General features: G+C 41.3%; 2 protein-coding genes across 12 annotated transcripts in view; one reads left to right on the top strand and one right to left on the bottom strand.

The window, feature by feature from the left end:
* Positions 1–4,405, top strand: part of prkag2b (protein kinase, AMP-activated, gamma 2 non-catalytic subunit b) — a 37,598-nt gene extending 33,193 nt beyond the window's left edge. For 7 of the 11 annotated variants that reach the window (XM_077212632.1, XM_077213109.1, XM_077212762.1 and 4 more), the window contains 3 exons: positions 853–999; positions 1,797–1,890; positions 3,245–4,405. In XM_077212632.1, the coding sequence (XP_077068747.1) occupies positions 853–999; positions 1,797–1,890; positions 3,245–3,276 (273 nt within the window). In that variant the 3' untranslated portion in view covers positions 3,277–4,405. Of the gene's footprint in view, positions 1–852; positions 1,000–1,796; positions 2,025–3,244 lie in introns of all 11 variants that reach the window. The other 4 variants (XR_013196787.1, XR_013196840.1, XR_013196798.1 and 1 more) reach the window with 1 other exon arrangement.
* Positions 4,406–18,078: 13,673 nt separating this feature from the next.
* bcl2b (BCL2 apoptosis regulator b) overlaps positions 18,079–22,481 on the bottom strand; it is a 46,947-nt gene continuing 42,544 nt past the window's right edge. The window contains exon 2 of the mRNA XM_077216151.1: positions 18,079–22,473. Within this exon, the coding sequence (XP_077072266.1) occupies positions 22,336–22,473 (138 nt within the window). The 3' untranslated portion in view covers positions 18,079–22,335. The remainder of the gene's footprint in view (positions 22,474–22,481) is intronic.

The following is a 22,481-nucleotide window of genomic DNA, read 5'->3' as shown; positions in this document are numbered from 1 at the left end:
TAGTCACAAGAACAGTTTACATTGATTGAAACTAGTTTGTTTAAAAAGGATGAGGCTTTTGCCTGTAAAGGCAGGTTCACATAAAATCATTATGACATATGACATTATTTTTTGATCTAACTAGCATCTGGTTTGGCGATGCGAAAAAAGGACTGTAGCTACGTCGTGCTTATTGTTTTTTTCTTCTTCCAATTAGACTTTACTATGTTTAAAAAAAAAACAACGAAAACATGTTACTTGTTCAATTAATAAACAGTTTGTTTGATGACAAATCGCTAAAGATGAAATTGGCCTCCCTTTCTGTCATTGTAATTGTGCGTTTTATTTATTTATTTTATTTTATAATTTTCTTTGAACTATATTCGACTTTTGCTCCTCTATTGTCGAATGGCATTTTTGGCAGAAATTCACATCCCTACGCGAGGCGAACTATTCTCAAAGACTTACTTTTAGACATTATTTGGGTAGCACACATATTCTGAATGCCTTCGGCAGAATTCAAATGAGCCATTTTAATCTAGATTAATTCCAAGATTCCAGTGAGATTAATCCCAAGATTCCAGTGAGATTAATCTAGATTAAAAAAATTAATCTATGCCCACCTCTAGTATTTTCATACAATAAATATGTGATGGTGCATCACATGCATGTTTACTCATTAGGATTGATTAGTAATGACTAGTGATGTGTAGTTGTGTAGTGTATAATTCAGCTGTATGTGGAGGTTCCTATAGCATCGCTCTGTTCATTGGTGTTGTGTGTGTCTGTGTGTGTGTGTGTGTGTGTGTGTGTGTGTGTGTGTGTGTGTGTGTGTGTGTGTGTGTGTGTGTGTGTGTGTGTGTGTGTGTGTAGAATCTGGCTGCTGAGAAGACCTACAATAATCTGGACATCACCGTGACTCAGGCTCTGCTGCATCGCTCACAGTACTTCGAGGGGGTTATGAAGTGTCATCGGCACGAGACCCTGAACACTATAGTGGACAGGATTGTCAAAGCTGAGGTGAGATCTACTCGATGCACACATCACCCATGGGAAGAAAAACTCTGTTTACATAGAGCAAACGCTAGCCACAGGAATTACGTCACCACCTGAATTAGATTCTTTACGCTTCAAGTAACATATTTTAATGATAAAGAAATAACATTTGTGCTTTTAAACCCTCTAGTCTGCTTCCATTATAGATGCATTACTTTAAATGTGTTTTTTTTTTGCAGTCTACGTATGGCACAATTCAAAAGTATTTTACGTGGTAAACGACAGCATGCCACAGATTCACTACATTGAAAAGAATCCATTTAAATACTCCATTAACGTCATCACGAAATTGAATTGACCATTCTTTTTTTCTTATGGAATATTGCAGTATAAATGTTTTATCCGTGCACATCATCTTTTTTTATTATTTATTTTTATTTTTTATTTTTTTTACGTATCCTCATAATCTTTAATCAAAATAACTTCGCCTCCCTCTCGCAACATCTCTTCTCTTCTCCGATGACGTGTTTACTGGCGTGAGGGCGGGACAACCTGTCACTCACATGACATCACAGCAATAGCAAAGCAATAGGGCAGAAAAGACTATTGCAACTTCCACCCGAAATGCCAAGCTCAAAACCATTTCATTTAGATATTTCAGCTGAGTTATTTTAACTACTTTGGTGCCGTTCGCAAAGAACACATTTTTATAATCCGTTGTTTTTCTGTGAACATCTTTGAGTGTTACTGCCGCACATGACAGCGTTGTAAAATCCCGGCGCTCAAGTTGAACGGCCCCTGATTGTGTTTGTAATCTGCAGGTGCACAGGCTGGTAGTGGTGGATGAGAACTCCAGCATCGAGGGCATCATCTCTCTGTCTGACATCCTGCAGGCGCTGGTACTCACCCCCGCAGGTATAGACGCACAGAATTCCTAATCCAACCCTCCATTTCACTTTCCTTTTCTCCTCTCCACTCTTCCCCGGACACAATCTCCTCTCCTCGGACATCTACCACTCGAGTGTCCCTCTCTTAACCCCTGACCACAGGTACAGTCACACAGGCTGGGTTCTGATTGGCTTGTTTGATTGTGCTGAATGATGCTGGATGTAGGTGTGTATTTTAATATAATATAATACACATTGTGACGGCATCGTTACAAGCATTTGTCTGGCACTGGTTTTCTTTTATAATGCAGACCGCTTGTATATGACTGCAAGTTGACCTGACAGACTCTGTCAATGGCAAACAAATCAATATGAGACAGAAATAGCTGTCTGGTTCAATAGTGATTTGGAATAGAGCATGTGGAACAGCACCCTCAGCGCCCCTTGTGAAGCCTGCTGGGAAAACTGTGCATGAAACACTCACATGCTCCTCAGCATGATGTCTTTAATGTCTTGAGCTGCTGGAAGCAACACTCCTTTGAAAGCAAAAAAATAAGAAATGTGAGAGCAAATTTAAAAATTGTGATTTCCAGGCCAGGAAATGTTATGGAAATCATAAGCCATGGCAATACAAATCCTAACAAAAACTTTTAAAGCCATAGAAAATCATAGAAACTAAAAACCTTAAAGTCATAAAAAGTCAAATACAATTGTAACAGGTCATGGAAAAAGTAATGATACTAACGTAAACGTTTACTGACAATGAATGGGAATTTATAAAATTGTAATAAGTCTTGGAAATCAATACGATCATAAAAAGTCACAGACAACTGAAGGATATTTATTAAAATTGTAAAAAAAAAAAAAAAGGGGGGGGGGGGGGTTGTGGTAAACCGTACTAACATAAAATGCCACCGAAATGTATGGAAATTTAGAAAGTTGTTAAAAGTAAGGTAAGTAAAGGTCATTAATAAAATCTTAAAGTTGTAGGAAAGTTCTGAAAATTTTAAATCATAATTCACTGAAATCTTGAGTCAGAGATCGGTCATGGAAATGTATTTATTGAATTTACATGTTTCTTATAAAATATTTTAATTGGCTAGCATTAAAATTCAGTAATCAATAAAAATGAAAATTCCATTGGTTATTGGACCTGTCACCTAAATGTTTTGTGCAGAAATCATTATAACCCATTGATAGTTTTGAGTTTGTTTGCGTTCTGCTTAGTTGTTTGTGTTTGCACTTCCAGATTTGTTGCTGAGGGTTCAAAATATGCTCATCTTTTTTTAAAAACTTGAGTTTCCGACAAGTGTGATTTTAAAAGACCACTGATTGACAGACTTAAGTTTCATTAACTGAATTTCATATTATTTGCTCCACAGGTAGATGCAGAATGGACAGTGTGACTGAATGACAAGACATACAACATTTTGGAGGTGAACGAGAAATTCAAGAAATTCAGAGAACCAAAAAAAGATCCAGCCTGCATTCTTGGATACAGAGAAGAGGACAGCTGAAAGCATTTTACATCCTCATTGAAGGGCTGGAAATTGTGCTGGGCTAAATGAAAGCGTTTGAATCTGGAGCTGGAGGTGATTATGGTTAGCCAGTCGTGAGAATGTGCCGCTGTACTGTACACTGCTTTAAATGCTGGTTTTAGAGGCCTTCACTGACAGTGCTATTATCAGGCATTGTGTTCTCGCTGGGTCTGCGTTATATCATAAGGCACTGAAATCCACTCCTGGCTGTTTGACGTGGAAATTTGTCTTAAATGAAGACCTCAGTGAGAGTTGATTGGTTTGCAGAGACCTATAGATGTTCATGTAGCGTAAAAGCAGGTTCATGATTCTTGAGCAATAGGCAAAATGGTGCAAATGGTGCAAATGTAGACTGTGTGTGTGTGTGTGTGTGTGAGATATGAAATAATTTTTCATAACAATTATGTAATATTACCTTATTAAATCAGTTATAATTTTCAGAATTCTCATTAATTAGTCAAAAAGCAGTAAGTTCTCGTCTTTTTAAATTCTGTATAAATAACAGGCAATAGAACAAATACTATAATACATACATGTTTATTTAAAAAATATATTATTTAAAGTATACAGTAATGAGAATATGATAATAAATAAGATAACAGGGAAATGCACTTAAATTTGTAAAAAGCAAAAAAACAACAACTTTGGTCCTAAAAAAATAGTACTTTTTTTTTTTTTTTTTTTTTCTTTAAATTTTGGGGTGAAATATATCTATATTTACATATGGTTTGGTTGGTGTGGGAAAACTGTGCACTACCTGTCTTATGCACTAAAAGAGCATGAATGTCAAAGCCTTTGCACCCCAGTGATATGCTGAGCTACTGTAAATACAACATGCCATGTAATGGGTTCAAAGCTGATAAATCATGTATTATTTGATTGCATTTTTTCATTATTATTACTGCTGTCAAAATGTAAGACTGTTCTGTCCGGAAAGAAAGAAATGTACATTTTTGAAATTTATTTTTTATGTGGTTGAGCTAAAATATATTGATGATGCATTAATATTTGTCTGAGATTTATTTATGTATGTCAAGTCACTAATGTTTGATGCCACCATATACATACATTTTGTGGCTTGTTTTTTTTTGTCACTGACTTGTGTACGGTCAGAACACAGAAGAATGATCACTTTACATTACGGTACTTGGGGGAATAACTGGAACACTTTTTATATACACATTTTTTATTTTATTATATTTTGGTTAATGCTCTGTTTTCTAGCATTACAGGGAGTCCATCTGTGCACGAGTAGTATTTTTCCGTGGTCACGGCTGCGTTTCTCAAAAGCATCATGAGCTAAGTTGATTGTAGAGGCCATTGGTGCCAATAGCTCTACTTATGCTTACGATGGTTTTGGGAAAAATAGCCAACATCAGTTTCTGCGGGTCAAGTCACCTTCATTTATATAGCGCTTTTACAATGCAGATTGTTTCAGTTTTACCCTGATAAAAGGAAATATAATTATATAACTCTAGAAGAAAAGTAATTTCAACTTCCGGTTTAAGTAAGTTCAATGTTGATTAATGTCCGTTGTAATGTAGCAAATTAGCTCTAAATAAATATTAATAATCAATCATAACTCATATAATTGTGAATATTTGGATCAGTTAATATAATTATTAATAAATATTGCAATCAATTAACCTGTTTGTCCCGTGAACACTGTGTTAATTGTTTATTAATTCTAAGAAATGTACATTTCTGGGAGATGGGAAATGTCTTTCTTACTTAGGATTAGAGACTCCAGTATGAGCTTGACACACGGACAACTTTACGTGTGACATGAACAAGACTTTATTTACTAGACTTAACACTTAAACTACTCTAACATACACATACATACATGCATAGTTTACCAAGGGAAAGAGAGCTGAAGAAGAATACAGGAAAGCAAGAAGTTATAGCATTGCTTGAAATTCTGCAGATCAACAGCCTTGAGCAAACCATCAGTTTAGTTCTAGGTCATTCTGTTAAAAGGTGTAAGGATACTTAATGTATCAAATAATGAGACTAAGTTTGATACTTGCATGTCTCGCCCATTTGAATTAAACTGTCCTGATGCAATTTGTTGAGGCCCCAGTTGATCTTTGCTGATGTCGTCTTGATGAGAGAGATCCAGTGTGAGTCAGAGGATCTTTGGTGAATGGAAAGACAAGAGGTCGCAGCCTGGCACAAGCTTGGGGGTCCTTAGAAAACTTCTCGTTCAGCATCATCTTCACATTAAGATTTCTGACAGGGACTAAGAGGGTTACAGAGCTGATCTTGTGTGAAGATGTCACACCCTCTGGAGGTGTGTGAGCCAATAAGAAGTTGTCCCTTTGGAGGGAGATTTTACGACCCTTTGTGTTCGAGCAGGGCATTTGAATGTGTAATTTCATTGGGTGTTTAAGAAAAAGGATCTTCAAGATTCTTATAATACCCATGCGTCACAAAGTTAGCAAAATGTCATGTAAATTAACAAGTGGGGAACGAAGATTGGAGTTTATAGAGACTTAACATGGTATAGTTGAGGTTACATTGACCATTGGTTCTATAATAAAATACATATATCAAAGAAATAATAGTATGAAAAGACACTACACAAGACAGTAAATCATTCACACAGTGTCCTGGGATGCATGCTCATTTATAGATCAGTTTGTCTATAAATGAATGCAGGAAAGTATGTTTAAGGTCTGTTTCTGTCTTTGTTATGGGCTCATGAACACATTTTTCATAGCAATAAAGCCGTCTTATCTGATCGTTGTTCAGGCGTCAGTCGTTACAGTAAAAATGATTTATTAATTTGGGGACCGTTGAGAGACTGTGGTCTTTAGCTTCCTTGTTAAGAGCGCCCACCTCCCCCGCCAGAGACCTGGATTCAAGACCCACACATCACGCTGCGAGTATGATACAAAACACACACACACACACACACACACACACACACACATATATATATATATATATACTGTATATATAATATATATATATATATTATATATATATATATATATATATATATATATATATATATATATATATATATATATATATATATATATATATATATATATATTATACAGTGGTGGCCAAAACTATTAGAAAGGTAAGATTTTTTTAATGTTTTAAAATAAGTCTCTTCTGTTCACCAAGGCTTCATTTCCAAAATACAGCAAAAACAGTAATATTGTGGAATATTTTTTACAATTTAAAATAGCTGTTTCCCATTTAAATATATTTTAAAATGCAATTTATTTCTTTGATGGTAAAGCTGAAATAGAAAGCTTTCGTAACATTATCACTACCATTCAAAAGTTTGGGGTCAGTGAGAGTTTTTTTTTTTGGGTGGGGGTTAAAGAAATTAATAATTTTATTCAGCAAGAATGCATTAAATTGATCAAAAGTGACAGTATAGAAATGCTGTTCTTTTGAACTCTCTATTCATCAAAGAATCCTGAAAAGAGATTGTACATAACTGCTTTCAACATTGATGATAATAATAATGTTTCTTGAGCAGCAAATCAACATATTAGAATGATTTCTAAAGTAATGATTCTGAAAATCCAGCTGTGCATCACATGAATCAATTACACTTTAAAATATATTCAAATAGAAAACGGTTATTTAAATTGTAAAAATATTTCACAATGTTACTGTTTTTGCTGTGTTTTGTAACAAATGAAGCCTTGGTGAGCAGAAGAGACTTATTTTAAAATGTTAAAAAATCTTACCGTTCTAATAATTTTGACCAGCACTGTATATATATGTTTTGTTTTTTTAAGTTGGAGGGCCCGTAACTTCATTGGAAAAAAAGGTGGAAAAACTACTGCCTGACACTGGCCCTACCTTCTGCCATAGAAATTGTTGACAGAAATTGCCTGAAAAAAAAAATCCATGTATTGTTGACCTAAACTGAATTCAAAATAGCTAACTAAATGATGAATGTCTAGATGATTGAATACCATTTTTCATTCAAGATTATTAAGTTTTTAAATGATTTTTTAAAAACAGGCCACGTATAAAGTTTATAGACCACAGAGTCTAAAATAAATAAGGGGAACATATGATAAACAACTATCTTTAGAATCAGAAAGAGCTTTATTTTGCACACACAAAGAAATTTGTTTTGGTGACAGAAGAAGCTTCCAGTACACAGAGACAACAGCAGTAAAGATAGTAAAATAAAATTTGTATATTCAGGTGTGACGGGCTTGAAAATATTCTTCTCTGCAAAAGAACCACTGTTCTTTTGAAATGGCCATGTATGGGTTTTATTTGGGATGTCCACTAGGGGACGCTCTCCTCTCCTGTTTGACATGCTCATGGTGCAGTGCCTCACTTTGTAAAGTACTTCTTAGAGAATTATAAATATATACTTTCTTTCTTTAGATTTTCATATAATTTAAATATTTTAGCACTTTCAGGTTTTCAGTTTTTTTTGCAGATCTTGACTATTTCTTCTCAGCTGTGCTTTGCACATTAAATAGTGAGTGACCTAGAATCAAACACAGTACCATAAATTGCACAAAAATAAGCAAAATGTCCATATTAGTAAATTTCAATGTTTGACTATATGACCGCAAACATGGGACATGGGACTACATGCCCATCAATACGCAGGATTATTAATATGGATGTCAGTGTCTCTTGAATTTCACTGGTTCTAGGCTTTTAGCAGCCCTTAATTCATTTTGATTTTGCAAAACACAGTACATTCAGCACAAACCATGTTTATCCCTGCTCCAAGTCAACCTGTATGTGTCTGGGTTGTCTTTTTATTTTTACCTTAAATTGTTTAGGTTTTCATTGTTTCAGATCACGCAATAACAACAACAACAACAAACTATTTTTGTCATGACAACTTGAGTGTTTGGCATGGTAATGGATATGTTATTTGTTATATGTTTGGTCTTGGCGGAATAGATCTGCTATGCTGCTGCTGCTGTAGAACCATTACGGGACTTGCTCATCCTAATACATACACGATACACTGTTGTGAGAAAGTAAGACATGCTGCTGCTGTGCAATATGTTATTAAACCATTGCAGATCTATACAGGTGGAGCTGGGGAAGGTGGAGGGTTTCTGAAAGCGCACTGCAACTGCTACAGCAAACGCTGCCCAAGTATTTGAAGGATGAGCAGTGAGCTCATTGGCTACTGATACAGCAGGAACCAATCAGCTGTGCCATATAGAGATGATGTGATTGCAAGCAGATTGAGTTAAGCACCTCTTAGTCTGACTCTGAGCCATATAGACTTTCATGACAGAACTTTGTATGTGCAGAATTTCTCTTCCATTCCATTTCTCACCAAATAATTTTACTCTTCTATAATTTTTAAAACAGATTCCAGACTCTTTTTTTTGTTTAAAGAATTTTTTTTTTTTGCCTTTATTCAGATACAGATTCAGTGTGGAGGATGAAAAATCAGGAAGACCACATGCCGGTATTCAAACTTGGGTCGCCCAAAGCGCAATTGCGCTAAATGTCGGAGCACTGCCCATGAGGCTGTCGGCTACAACGTCATTATTTAAATTCCCTTCCTGGATGTTAATTGGTCAAGACATTAATATTTATGTATTTGTTTTTTTTCTTTTAAATGCACTCCCTGGGAATCAAACCCATGACCTTGACCTATACTGTTTGAGCTGAAGGAACACTGGAACACAGGAATACTGGGGTCCAAATCTTATATTCCATGATAGTTACAGTTATCACTTGTTCACCATATCACCAAGTCAGGCAGTCTTAGTCAGTTGTATTACAGTTTTTCTCGATTGCTTAAAGGTGGGGTATGTGATTTGGAAATCGACCGGCAGATTTTGAAAATACACAATTCAAATGGTCCTACCTTCTTTCCTCCAACGCTGGCCCTGACTCCACCCATTCGAATAACATGGACGCGCATTCATGCACGAGCGAAATTCAGATGCGCGAGAGATTGTAATGAAGATTCACTACTAATCATGGAACCGGCTTTACTGACGAGATGCGCATGGGTCACGAGCTTTGAGTATGCGCACAAAGGGGGTCACGCGCGCTGGGGGACTACCGTTTGATTGACGAACTTACTGTTTAATGATTCTAGGTGCTCTTGGAAATGATTGGCTGGAGTTTTTCAAGTCCTGCCATTTTCATTTCAGTGCTTCTAACTCATTGGCTGTAAGTGGGTTAGGAATAGGATTTCAAGTTATTTTGAAAAAATGGACAAAAAAGAGAATCACATACCCCTCCTTTAAAAACATTTCTTGAAACTATGCCTCGTATTCTCAAAACAGTAAACACAAATCCATAACGTCTCACCCAATTCCCCAAACATCCTATTTTCAGGTCAAAATGAAGCTCTACACTCAAAACCATTCACTCTTGCTGAAAAACCAAACTTTGCCCTCAGACATCACGCACAAGCCCCCACAAACACACACACTACAACATAGTCTTACACACTGGTGCAATAAATTCAAAACAACATTTCCAAAACTGGTAAGTCATGTTGCTTGTGGTTCCCCCCCTTCACAAACCTTTTCACATTATTAACACAAAAGACACAACCAATGGATACATTGGCATTCCTTAATGTACTGTCCAGTATAATACACCAAAAAAAAAAAAATACTCTGCCCCAGCATCCTGTCTTTGGTCTGGGTCAGGCCAGAGAATCTCGTCCACATCACAGGCTATATTGGCCCTAGCCAGGCAGCGGGGGTAAAAACTTCTTGCATGCCTGTTCCCCGCTGGCACGCATCAACTGAAATATTTGACAGGCTTATTCCATTTCAACGTCTCTGTGTCCTAGAAAAATAGAAGTACTGATTAGTAACTGTAACATATTCTTTTTACAAAATGGAATTATTCAGAGAACCCTATCTGTATGTGAGGCAATTTGATGCATTTATTTTTATTACAGTAGTAGGGCAGCAGCTACAGTACATGTATGTGTTGTAACAGCACAGTGAACTGCACTCAAAAGTTACAGTAGAGAGCAGTCTGAAGTACATCTACTGTACCTGTTTTTCTCCATGAAGGTTCTTATGATCGAGGCGACGGTGAAGCGACTCAAGTTCTCTTACGAGAGGTTCTCTCGTATTGCGTAAGTTTAGCTTACGCTACGGGAAAGATTCATCTTCTCGAGATATTGAAGCCAAAAATTTTTCCTCAATTTTGTATTCATTGTCAACGCAGTGTAGCAGCTAGCAGACCTAGAGCAGGCCATCTCGCGTGCTCATTGGCTGCCCTGCGGGCAACTGCTGCAGCCTACCAGTGAGCCCGGCGTGACGTCACGCCCAATGAAGGGCGCCCGCGCCTTCATAGTGTCACAGCCCGCCAGAATGGTCGTGGCTTAGCGTATAAAAGTAGGCTGACTTCCCTGATTTTTTGTCTCTTCAGCGAGCTCTTCGCAACGCTGGATCTGAGAGAAGCCACCGCCGCCGTCGAACAAGCGAAACAGCCAGCTTAGGACAGCGCTGAGGAAACAGGCCGTCTTCGCCACCTTCACCCATTCGTGCGAGCTACGCTATCCGACGACATATCCTTTTATCTCTGTATTCTGTGTTCTACACTTCCTAAAAGAGCAGCGAGACGTCAAGGTATTTCAAGATGTCTCGCACTTCCTATGGCTCGTGCAGAGCCGCTCAGCGCTGGAGTCCGCCCATCTGCGCTCTCTGCCTGGGCCAGGAACACGCAGCCTCGCCCTCTCGATGGAGGATGCGAGCACTGCGAGGAACTTCCGATGTCGACCCTGCGGGCTCAAATCGAAGTCTTTAACCACAGCGCCGTGCGGCCAGCTCTCTTTACGTCTCGAGCTCTCTGCATGACCCGGATGGGCATCATCTGTGTCACATGTAGGTCCCGTGCCCACTACTTGTGCGCGCCCAGAGAAATCTCAAGTGAGTATAATGTCTGGTTATCCGGCTCACGCCGTTGGTGCCTTGAGTGTAGAAAAGGTGCCCAAATCTCAGTGTTCACCCTTACACAGAAACACGATACCCCCCGTGTCTCCCGTAGAGCCCACTCTCATAAAGCTGGCAAAGGCCGCTCGAGTGCTAGATGTTGGAAACGTGCCCACAACTCTGTGCTCACGCCTATTTTCTGCCCGCTCTATCACACGGCCAGAACAGCCTCATACATGTCAGGTTAAGAATGTAAGTTACGTGCCCGCTCACGAGCGCTCATGCTTACTAACAGACACATCGCCTCCGAAAAGACGCGCGTGTCCCGCAGCGGCCAGGCCGCCGTCAAAGTTTATTTCCCTGTCAGTCCCCTTCAAACAGGCTACTGCAGTGGTTCATTTATTAGCAGCCAACGAGCCGGTTTGTTCACCCTCTCGCCTGCACACAAATGCCGTTTTCACGGCGACCCAGAGAAATCTCAATAAGAGTATAATGTCTGGTCCGGCTCACGCCGTCGGTGTTTTAAGTGTAGTGGAAGTGCCCACGCCCCAGTGTTCACCCCTACACACAAGCACTTCGAATCTCGTGTCACTCACAGAGCACACTCTCATAAAGCGCAGAAAAGCCGCTCGAGTGTTGAATGTAAGAAATGTGTCCACAGGTCTGTGCCCACTATCTGCCCGCTCTGTTACACGATCATAAAAGCAGGTTATGAATAAGTCTCGTGCCCGCCAGAGAGCGTTCACACTTGCTAACACAAACCTCCACCCGGGCTCCGCCCGCGCGTTTAAGTGTTATCACAAAACGCAGGGCATTAATAAGACGCTCCCCGTCCATTATGATCGGGGCGTCAAATACACTTAAGCACACGCGCTCACGCTTACAGGAAGCTTTTCCGCCCGGAGCGCTGCTCGCGCGTCAAAAAGTGAAAAAAAAATGTTCTCCATCCCTTATGATTGGGACATCTCACATAAATCAGCCGGTTTCGGCTTTCACCGAGCAGCCATTGCCCAGAACCGAGAGCGCGCGCGCCGCACTTTTGGCTTCGGTTCAGTTTCACAAGCCCGCAAATGGCGGCGATCTGAACCCGGAGGCCATTCGCCCCCTAAAGCGGCTCGCATAGCTGCGTGGGAAACTATCCCAGGGATTTCAGAATGGGTGCTGAGCACATCAAAGCAGGGCTATACACTTCAATTCATTCGCCGTCCCCCGCGCTTTCAAGCCCGGACCGCGACGATAGTGAATGCGGAAGTAGCACCCCTACTTCACGCAGAAATAGCAAGGCTGCTGTGCAAAGGGGCTATAGAAAAGGTACCGCCTTCTCTGAGCGAGTCAGGTTTTTACAGACGATATTTTCTCGTACCCAAGATGGACGGAGCCTTCAGACCTATCCTAGATCTGAGACATTTGAACAAAGTGCTTGCGAAAAGACGTTCAAAATGCTTACGACCAGGAAAATCCTCGCGCACGTTCGCCCGAGGGACTGGTTTATTTCTCTAGATCTGAAGGATGCCTATTTTCAGATTCAGACAATACCCCGTCACAGCCAATTTTTGAGATTTGCCTTCGACGGTCAGGTATATCAATACACTGTCCTGACGTTCGGCCTGTCCCTAGCACCCCGTACATTTACGAAGTGCATGGACGTGGCGCTCGCCCCCCTGAGAAGTCAGGGGCTGCGAATAATGTACTATCTGGACGATTGGCTGATATTGGCACAGTCAGAGACAGAACTGCTATCTCAAAGAACAGTGCTTCTCAGTCACCTGGAGAGCTTGGGTCTCACGGTAAACTGGACCAAGAGCTCATTACTGCCCAGCCAGTCAATTTCGTTTTTAGGAATAGAACTGGACTCGGTGACCATGACGGCTCGTTTATCGACACAGCGCGCGCGCCGTGTTCGCCACCCAGCCGCATCTTTCCAGAAGGGCAGCTTTCTCTCTTTGAAAACATTTCAAAGGATGTTGGGCTGTATGGCATCAGCTGCAGCGGTGCTTCACCTGGACCTACTGCGCATGCGCCCACTCCAACGCTGGTTGAATGCTCGCGCGTCCCGCCGAGCCTGGGTTTCTGGCGGCCAGAAAATCAGAGTGACTCAGACCTGCATAGCGGCTCTGCAGCCCTGGTTAGTAGCCGACTGGTACCAGCAGGGAGTGATGATGGGAACCATCTCTTATCGGAAATTCATTCGACACACGCGTCCAACTCGGGTTGGGGCGCGCTTTTCGAGGGCAGACCGGTCTTCGGCCAGTGGTCAGACCAAGAGAAGTGTTTTCACATAAACTGTCTGGAAATGATAGCGGTCGAGAACGCGCTGAAGAGCTTCCTCCCGTTCATACAGGACCAACATGTTCTTGTCCGCTCGGAAAACATGTCTGTGGTATCCTATGTAAACCGTCAGGCTGGTGTCAGATCCAGAAATCTCTGCAATCTGACGGAACACCTCCTTATTTGGTCTCAGATGCACCTGCGTTCGCTGAGGGCGGCGCATGTGCCTGGCCATTTGAACGACGGCCTAGACAAACTGTCCAGGGACAATGTTCCCCCAGGGGAATGGTCCCTGCACCCCCAAACGGTCCAGAAGCTGTGGCGCCTATTCGGCAAGGCGAAGTCGACCTATTTGCGTCAAAAGACAACGCTCAATGCCCGACATTCTTCTCGAAGGACGAGGACGCCCTGGCCCAGGTTTGGCCCAGCCTCCCGCTATATGCTTTCCCTCCGGTCTCTCTGTTACCCCAGGTGATCAAGAGAATCAGGGAAACGCGCCACTCGGTGCTCCTCATAGACCCGCGTTGGGAGAACCAGATTTGGTTCCCGGAACTAGCACGGCTGTCACTTACAGCTCCGTGGCCGATTCCGGTGAGGGCAGATCTCCTCTCTCAGGCTCGCGGCGCGATCTGGCATCCCCATCCAGAGCGCTGGTCTCTGCACGCATGGTTGATCAACGGGTACTCGTTGCCCTGCCAGAAGGAGTGATGAACACGATCACGCAGCCTAGAGGTCCTTCCACGAGAAGGCTCTACGTGTCTAAATGGTCGGTGTTCTCCAGATGGTGCACCGACAGAGGTCTCGACCCACGGACATGCGGGGTGGCGCATCTGCTCACCTCTCTACAAGAGCTGTTGGATAAGGGGAGGTCCCCATCCACGCTCAAAGTATACGTGGCGGCCGTGGCAGCGTTCGCATAATCAACGCACGGCCAGTCACTGGGAAGAGATGAGTTGGTCATCCGCTTCCTTAGAGGAGCTAGAAGGATGAACCCGCCGCGCCCCCCGTCGGTTCCTATGTGGGATCTTTCATTGGTCCTCGAGGCCCTGAAAGCCTTTCCATTTGAACCACTAGATTCCGTGGGGTTGAAATATCTATCACTGGAAACCGTCTTTCTGTCGTCAGTAAAACGTGTGGGGGACCTGCATGCGCTGTCTGTCAGCGCGTCGTGTCTTGAGTTCGGGCCGAATGACTCTAAAGTCATCCCCAGACCTAGACATGGCTATGTTCTTAAAGTGATGGGCACTCCATTCAGAGCGCAAGTTATTTCGCCGTCAGCTCTGCCAGCATCTGACAGCGAAAGTGAGGTGAATCTCCTCTGCCCTGTCAGGGTGCTGAGATTTTACATTACGCGCTCCGCCTCCTTCAGGCGTTCAGAACAGCTTTTTGTTTCGTTTGGTGGGCGCACCAAGGGTCTCGCCTCCTCGAAACAGAGCCTGTCCAGATGGATAGTGGGCGCTATAGCAGCTGCTTACGCGTCAAAAGGTCTGCAATGCCCTCTGGGCATCAGGGCTCATTCCACGAGAGGCGTGGCCTCGTCGTGGGCGTGGTCCAGTGGGATTTCTATCCATGACATATGTGTAGCGGCGGGCTGGAGCTCTCCGTCTACCTTTGTCAGGTTTTATAACCTAGAAATTCCTGCCTTGCAGGCTAAACTTTTGTCAGTTTGAAGGAGAGGTGTATTCTGCCCAGATCTTCCTGCTCAGATCACTCTCACGTGACTCTCCTGGTTGAGCTGCACTAGTAGGGTATGTGCCATGTGCCTATACAGACCAGCGCGCTGCTCTGTATTCCCCATGTGTGCTTATGTACAAGTGATAGCCCGCGTGGCTGGCCACCTTATTTTTTCCACTTATGGGGTTCCCCTGAAAGTTCGGGGTCTCATGGTGGATGCTTGGCGCGCACGGTGTTGAAAAAGTGCTCCCGTAGCGTAAGCTAAACTTACGCAATACGAGAGAACCTCTCGTAAGAGAACGATACTCGGTTACTAACGTAACCTCGGTTCTCTCTAGAGAGGCAACGAATATTGCGTAACCGGCCGTGCTCGCGTCACGAGCGACTTCGCTTCAGTCGACGAAAAACCAGGGAAGTCAGCCTACAGCCCCTACTTTTATACGCTAAGCCATACTCATTCTGGCGGGCTGTGACGCTATGAAGGCGCGAGCGCCCTTCATTGGGGGTGACGTCACGCCGGGCTCACTGGTAGGCTGCAGCAGTTGCCCGCAGGGCAGCCAATGAGCACGCGAGATGGCCTGGTCTAGATCTGCTAGCTGCTGCACTGCGTTGACAATGAATACAAAATTAAGGATAATTTTTTGGCTTCAATATCTCGAGAAGATGAATCTTTCCCGTAGCGTAAGCTAAAGTTACGCAATACTCGTTCCCTCTCTAGAGAGAACCGAGGTTACGTTAGTAACCGAGTATCGTTTCCAGCCTCCCTCATAGTCATACCATGGACAAAGACATGGGCAACTATAGTGGCAGTGGTTGTCTCTTTGGCCTTGCCCTTCACCTTCCTCCTCCACCACCTCCTCAACCACCACCTCCTCCGCCTCCTCCTCAACCACCTCCTTCTCCTCCCGCTCCTCCTCCAACTCCTCAACCACCTCCTCCTCAAACACCTCCTCCGCCTCCACCTCCTCAACCACCTCCGCCTCCACCTCCTAAACCACCTCCTCCTCCTCCTCCACCTCCTCAACCACCACCTCCTCCTCCACCTCCTCCGCCTCCACCTCCTCAACCACCTACGCCTCCACCTCCTCAACCACCTCCGCCTCCTCAACCTCCACCTTCTCCTCCTCCTCAACCACCACCTCCTCCGCCTCCACCTACTCCTCCACCTCCTCAACCACCTCCTCCGCCTCCTTAACCACCACCTCCTCCGCCTCCTCAACCACATCCTCCATCCCACCTCCTCCGCCTCCACCTCCTCCTCCACCACCTCAACCACCTCCTCCATCTCCTCAACCACCTCTGCCTCCTCCTCCTCCTTCTCCACCTCCTTATGTGTCAAAAAAGGGGAATAGTGTTTATGGACATGATTGTGCTTTTTGATAAATGTTGTTATGGTTTTTAAATTTTTGGCTGGTTATAGTATATAAGCAATCAATAAAAACTGTAATATTAACATCAAATAATAATTAACATTAATAAATTAATATTAGATAATGTTTTACCTTTAAACGTAATATTGCATAGTCAGCATTTATTCGCATTCTGTTCTTTACATTTAGCATATTCCCTGCTCTCTGACATTTTTTCAGAACAGTCTAGTCCAAAAACTAGCACACAACTATAGCATGTCGCTCACACCCTCATCTGCCGTTGATTTTCAATTCTTTTTCCAGTCCAATCATGTTGTGAATTCCATATGCATGAAGACGGAGAGAAAGAGAGAGATGGGGACGGAGGGCGGTTCAAGCGGGATGAACTCATTCAGTCCTCAGGGAACTCTCTCTCGCGCACACTCTCAGTCACCATTCGTTCATGCTTTTCACAGGTTCAGTGGTGTCTTTTTGAAGAACGCCATGAGCTGACGAAAAAGAAAGAGCGTGTGAGGAGAGAGATTGAGTGCGAAGTGAAAACTGGCCTGCGGGAGTCATTTTTACACGCATGGCATTTAGTGGGATGAGGGATTGGAGATGTGTCTTTGAAGTTTAGGGGACACGGTGAACAAATAACACCCCCTGTGCTCGTGGACATCGTACCAATGGTATTTGCGTGTAAATAACCGACTGCAACACACTGCCTTCTGATGTTTGTTTGAATCACCTCACAGAAATATCAACATTAATCAGTCATTTCACGGAGGCAATGGCGTCTTAAATTTGTTTTATTTTAATCTTAATTTGTTTGGCAGGAACAGAAGGACTCTAGACTCTAGTAGCTTATTCAAGCAGTGACACATGATCATACATAACAACACGGTGACTTTGTGTGTGCATCACTATCACATAAAGTAGCCTTTAGCAGCTTTTCTTCAAAGTGAAATTGCTCCAGGTGTAAGTTAACAACAACACAACACAGGATCAATCAGAAACAGACATATAGTTTGTGTCTACTGCACATTGTGATCTTTTTCACCTTTATTTATGAATGTTTATAAGTATGTGTTGCTCAGAGAGAGCTCATGAAAGATGTCACCTAACGTTCAGTACAGTCTAGTGCTATAGGTTCTCAAGTCTGATCCTCGAGATTCACTTTCCTGCAGATTTTATATCCACCCTGGTTTAAATTCACTTCATCCTGAAGACATTGATTAGCTTCTTCAGGTATGCTTGATTAGGGTTGGAGCAAAACTCTGCAGGAAAGTGGACCTCGAGGGCCAGGCTTGAGAACCCTTGGTCAAGTGAATGATGCTTTCGTTAATAGATTAATATAAATTTCTTCAGCGCACTCAAATATAATAGTGCAAAGAAAAGTCAGTTTACACTATACATATTATATATATTTATATTTATATAAATTACATAGCTTTCCAAACATCCAACTAAAAGGCATGTTCCAAAGACATGAAGTATTTTCTCAAGCAAAAGCTCAATTTTAACATGACGCTTTTAATAAAATCTTTAGTGAAGATAAACAAAGCTGAATTTACTTTATGAGGCATAAACAGATTTAGTTAATGAAATAATGAAAAAATTTAACCATGATCTGAAATTAGACATTTGAAACCTCTTTGCATACTGAAGCACATAATTGTTTCTTGTTTTAAACAACGCTCATTAAATTGTTAAAAGTTTACAAGAAAACCTATGTGCGACTGTAAGAAAAAATCATTTTAATATCTTACATTTGCTTCTCTAGTAACATTTCCAACCCAAGTTTCATGAATTTTCTCCAAAGATGTTATGTTGACATGTTAAAATTGACTTCTCGCTGATAAAGATACAATAGCAGAATACATTTTAATGTCCTCTAGGTAGGATGTAAGACGGAAAATAAAGCTTCAATATGAGTTTCCATATCGCTACAGAAACAGTGACTACATTAAATTAAGTATTAATATTCATGACATCGTCACACAGAACAGGAAATTACATTATAATTTATAGAATTTATCATCTTTACATTAAGCAGCATTAATTCAGCAAATTAGGATCAAACTTATGCTCTCCATATCTCAGAGAATCTAAAGCCTAAAAATGAAATAAACTCTAAATAATCTTTTGAAGTTACAGTTGGACGATTGTTTTAAGGTACCTAAAAATAAATAAAGGTGAAATAAGAATGAAATCTATCTGTTAGAAACATTGGAACAAATGTTAGTGTCAGGGAAAATCACAGCTGTAAACTAGAGACAAACAGCATCAATTTATGACACTAAGATAAACTGTTCCTTTTGAAAGCTAACTTGATTTACATATAAACCTTCTATCCTTTCAGACACGTTTTGTTGTTGTTGACCATACATTAGACATGTCAGTAGAAGTTCCTCTTACACACGTAGCCTGTTCATCTGCTTTGCTGGACATGGTTGATTTCCAAATTTATCTATAAACCACCTATTAAATACTGTATATTTTAGACAGTATCACATTGTAAAATGAACATACATCCATAAAGGCAGATAACAAGTAACATTGACTGGTTCAGGATGTAAGATCTACTGGAGAGGGCACCCATTTCTCAAAAGTACATTAGCACCCCATACAGTGCCACTGTCTGTAGAGGAGATCATAGTTAATGATGCAGCACATGACCTCCGATACTACATCAATGCAAGCAAACATTGAATAACCGTCGCCTTCCTGGTATGTTTTGTCCCTTTGTTGTTCCAAAGTTTCATTTTGGTTCCATGTGAACCCAAAGCAAAAGCACCAAAGCTGGCTCCATTGCGCACACTGTATACAGTTGATCTTGTCCACAGTTTTTGCACTTAAACTTTTAATTTCCTGCATGGCAATCCTTTAAACATGCAGCAGGATTGTGTTTGAGCATGCTGTTTTTGGGAACAAACATCAGGATGATTGCACATATAACTGTAAACACCAAATCCAAGGAACAAAGAATGCAATTCAACTGCAGATTTCCATTTGTTTATACTGGACCCAACTGATCCCTGGACTGATGCTTATGAAATTAAATAATAATAATAGTGATGAAAAGTCTGGACCACTGGGAGAATTTCATGAAAACATGTCCCAGTCACATTTCACCCCAAATAATTCATGTTTGTGTGCAATATAACAAATGAACTTTACTGAAACAATTACATTACAGTAATAAGAACTTTTTTTTTACTGGCCAAGAAACAGTAATGACACCAAATTTTAGATGCTAGTGAATACTCACAATTATCTTTTCCAATTTTGATACCACAGCTAAAACAACTAGCCTAACTAATAGGCTATAATAGGCTATAAATGTAAATATAGTCTGCATAGTCTTGGCTGTCTTCACTTTAAAGTCTTCATAAATTAAACCTAGATTAATCCTTATTAACAATAACAAAAGTTATTTAGTCAAAAGCAGTGTGTGTTTTTACTTCTACTCTTGTCCTTTGTTGTTGGATGAACATAAAAAATGCAGACAGCAGCAGGAATATTAGGCTGCTGTCACTTTAAGACTGAATGCATGGATCCAATATACTGTTATACATAAGTTTTATTTCTCAACTGTTTAAGTTCACTTAAGCCATAAACGACTATGTTTACTAGGATACTTAAGGAGACAGGCATTTTTGACATAATTTGGTGTGAGTTTGTCCATTCAAGTGCAAGATGATGTGAAAGAAAGCTCAATTTAGTATTCGTGCACTGTCTGAGATGTGGATTTCTAAATATTTAAATGTCCCATGCAAGTATCGAATTGAGTTCCCTTTCGCATCTTCTTACGCTTGAATATTTAACTAGGCAAGGCTTATACTTTCGTGATGATGCAGCAGTGGTTGTCAACTGTCCCGAGCATCATTCACGTTTGTTAACGTTCATGTTCGTACAACATTGCATTGTTAGAATTCATAAAAACGTTTTCGGCCAATTGACGATTGACATTTCATATACTCTCCAACGCAGATTTTTACTCTCATTCGGCGCTTGCCGAGAGTTCATTTTAGGCCCTGTACATACATATATGTGTGTGTATTTATTCAGTATTTTCTGATGAATAGAAAGTTCAAAAGAACAGCATTTATTTGAAATAAAAAAAGCTTTTGTCATGTTATAAATGTCTTTACTGTCACTTGATCAATTTAAAGCATCCTTGCTGAATAAATGTATTAATTTCTTTAGAAAAAAGAAAATTGCACTGACCCCAAACATTTGAAAAATGTTTTCTTTTGATTTGGGGGTGAAATATGACCTGGCCTTGCTCTTGATAGTTTTCAGATCCACCCAACTGCTTCTTGCAGTGTATGAATGAACACTGGTGGACAACAGTGGAGTTAGAGTGTTAACAAAGTGTTACGAGTGTTAAAGAAGAATAAAGCATCAATGCACATACTGTACAGCTAGAGGTCTTTTGACCAGCTCATAAGCATCTGTCGAACATGTCAATAATGCATCTTACCTAGGCTCTCTCAAAGTCTGAAAACTACTTTCTGACCCCCAAGCACTTCAAGGACACCCTTCTTAAAGGGGTCATCGGATGCACTTCACTTTTATATGGTGTTTGCATATAAATGTGTCTTTGCAGTGTGTGGACACAAGCATCATACAATGAAAAAAATTGAATTTTGGATTTTTTTTACCCTCAAAGAGTCTAAACACTCTTAATAATCAAGCCGTTTGGATTCTCTGAATCCGTACACTGACCGACTGTCCTGTATTAGCATATTTCTGCCCTCAGCCATTCGACACTCCCCATGGAAGAGAGGGGTGGGGTGAGCAGTTTCTCATTATCATTTAAAGAGACATGCACCGAAACAAGTCGCTGTGAACAGAGCTGTTTTTGAGGAGGTAAAAAGGGTGTTGTTTTACACAATCATTGAGGAATTTTAACCAAAGTATGTTACAAACTTTACATGAAGACCATAAAGAGTCATACCAAATTGTGGAATATGGCCTTCCGATGACCCCTTTAAGTCCTCAATAAAGCTCTTTAAGTTGCTATTGCTACAAAGAGAAGATGGCATCCCACTATCCATTTTTCAGCTGTTCCCTCTTGAAATCAGTGAGCAGGAGATTTCATCAAAATCCAGTGTCTAGAGGGACACTGTCTTAACGCTCATGCCATTACTCTCTTTTCCACCTCACAGTTCTTCTGGTTCTTTCTTACACTCTATGATACTAGGGTGGCGGCAATATCACAAGAGACGTCAGCTTGAAATTAGTAAAAGAGAAGCTACAATTAATCCTACAAAAACAACTAAGACAAACAATGGTAGTTTAGTGCAGATTGTCTCTTATGATCAACCTGACTGTTAAAGGACATTTGGAGAGTGCTGGTGTCATCAAAAGATACTTTCAATCACCACAGATCTTCAAAACCTCCAGACGTTTCTTGTCCTTTGCATTTTCCCATCATTTTTATGTATAAATACACTAATATCTAATGTGCTACACTTAAAACTCACTTTGAGATCTGAACTAATTCTGCCAATGACACATCTGCCAATGTCTGTTTCACCTCATTATTCATCTTCTCTGCCATCCTCTCATGATGTGTCGGCAGCGCATTCATTTCCTGTCTTTTCTGTCTTTGTGTTTGAAGGCAGAGAAGAAAGACTTGTAGAGAGTGGGAGAAAAGCTTTGAAGAGGAGCAGTCCTGGGACATGGATGTCTTCTGGGGAAAGAAGAGGAGGGGGTTGACTGAAGGGATAAAGGGCAAGCGAGTGAAGGAGGGGAAGGTTCCTCATTTCTGGGCAAGGTAGGCTCCTATGGTCAAGCCAACGGCCCCGAGAGCGGCTAGACCAAAGACCGTTACTATTGACGACCAAGAGCTGCGAAACACTGATTCCCTCTGCCTGCTGTAGAGCTCCACAAATGCCTCCTGGTGAG

Source organism: Siphateles boraxobius, unplaced genomic scaffold, assembly GCF_051911475.1.
Source record: "Siphateles boraxobius isolate OS27281-9 unplaced genomic scaffold, OSU_SipBor_1 1, whole genome shotgun sequence".
In the NCBI taxonomy this organism is placed as follows: domain Eukaryota; kingdom Metazoa; phylum Chordata; class Actinopteri; order Cypriniformes; family Leuciscidae; genus Siphateles; species Siphateles boraxobius.
This window is presented reverse-complemented; position numbering and strand designations above follow the sequence as displayed.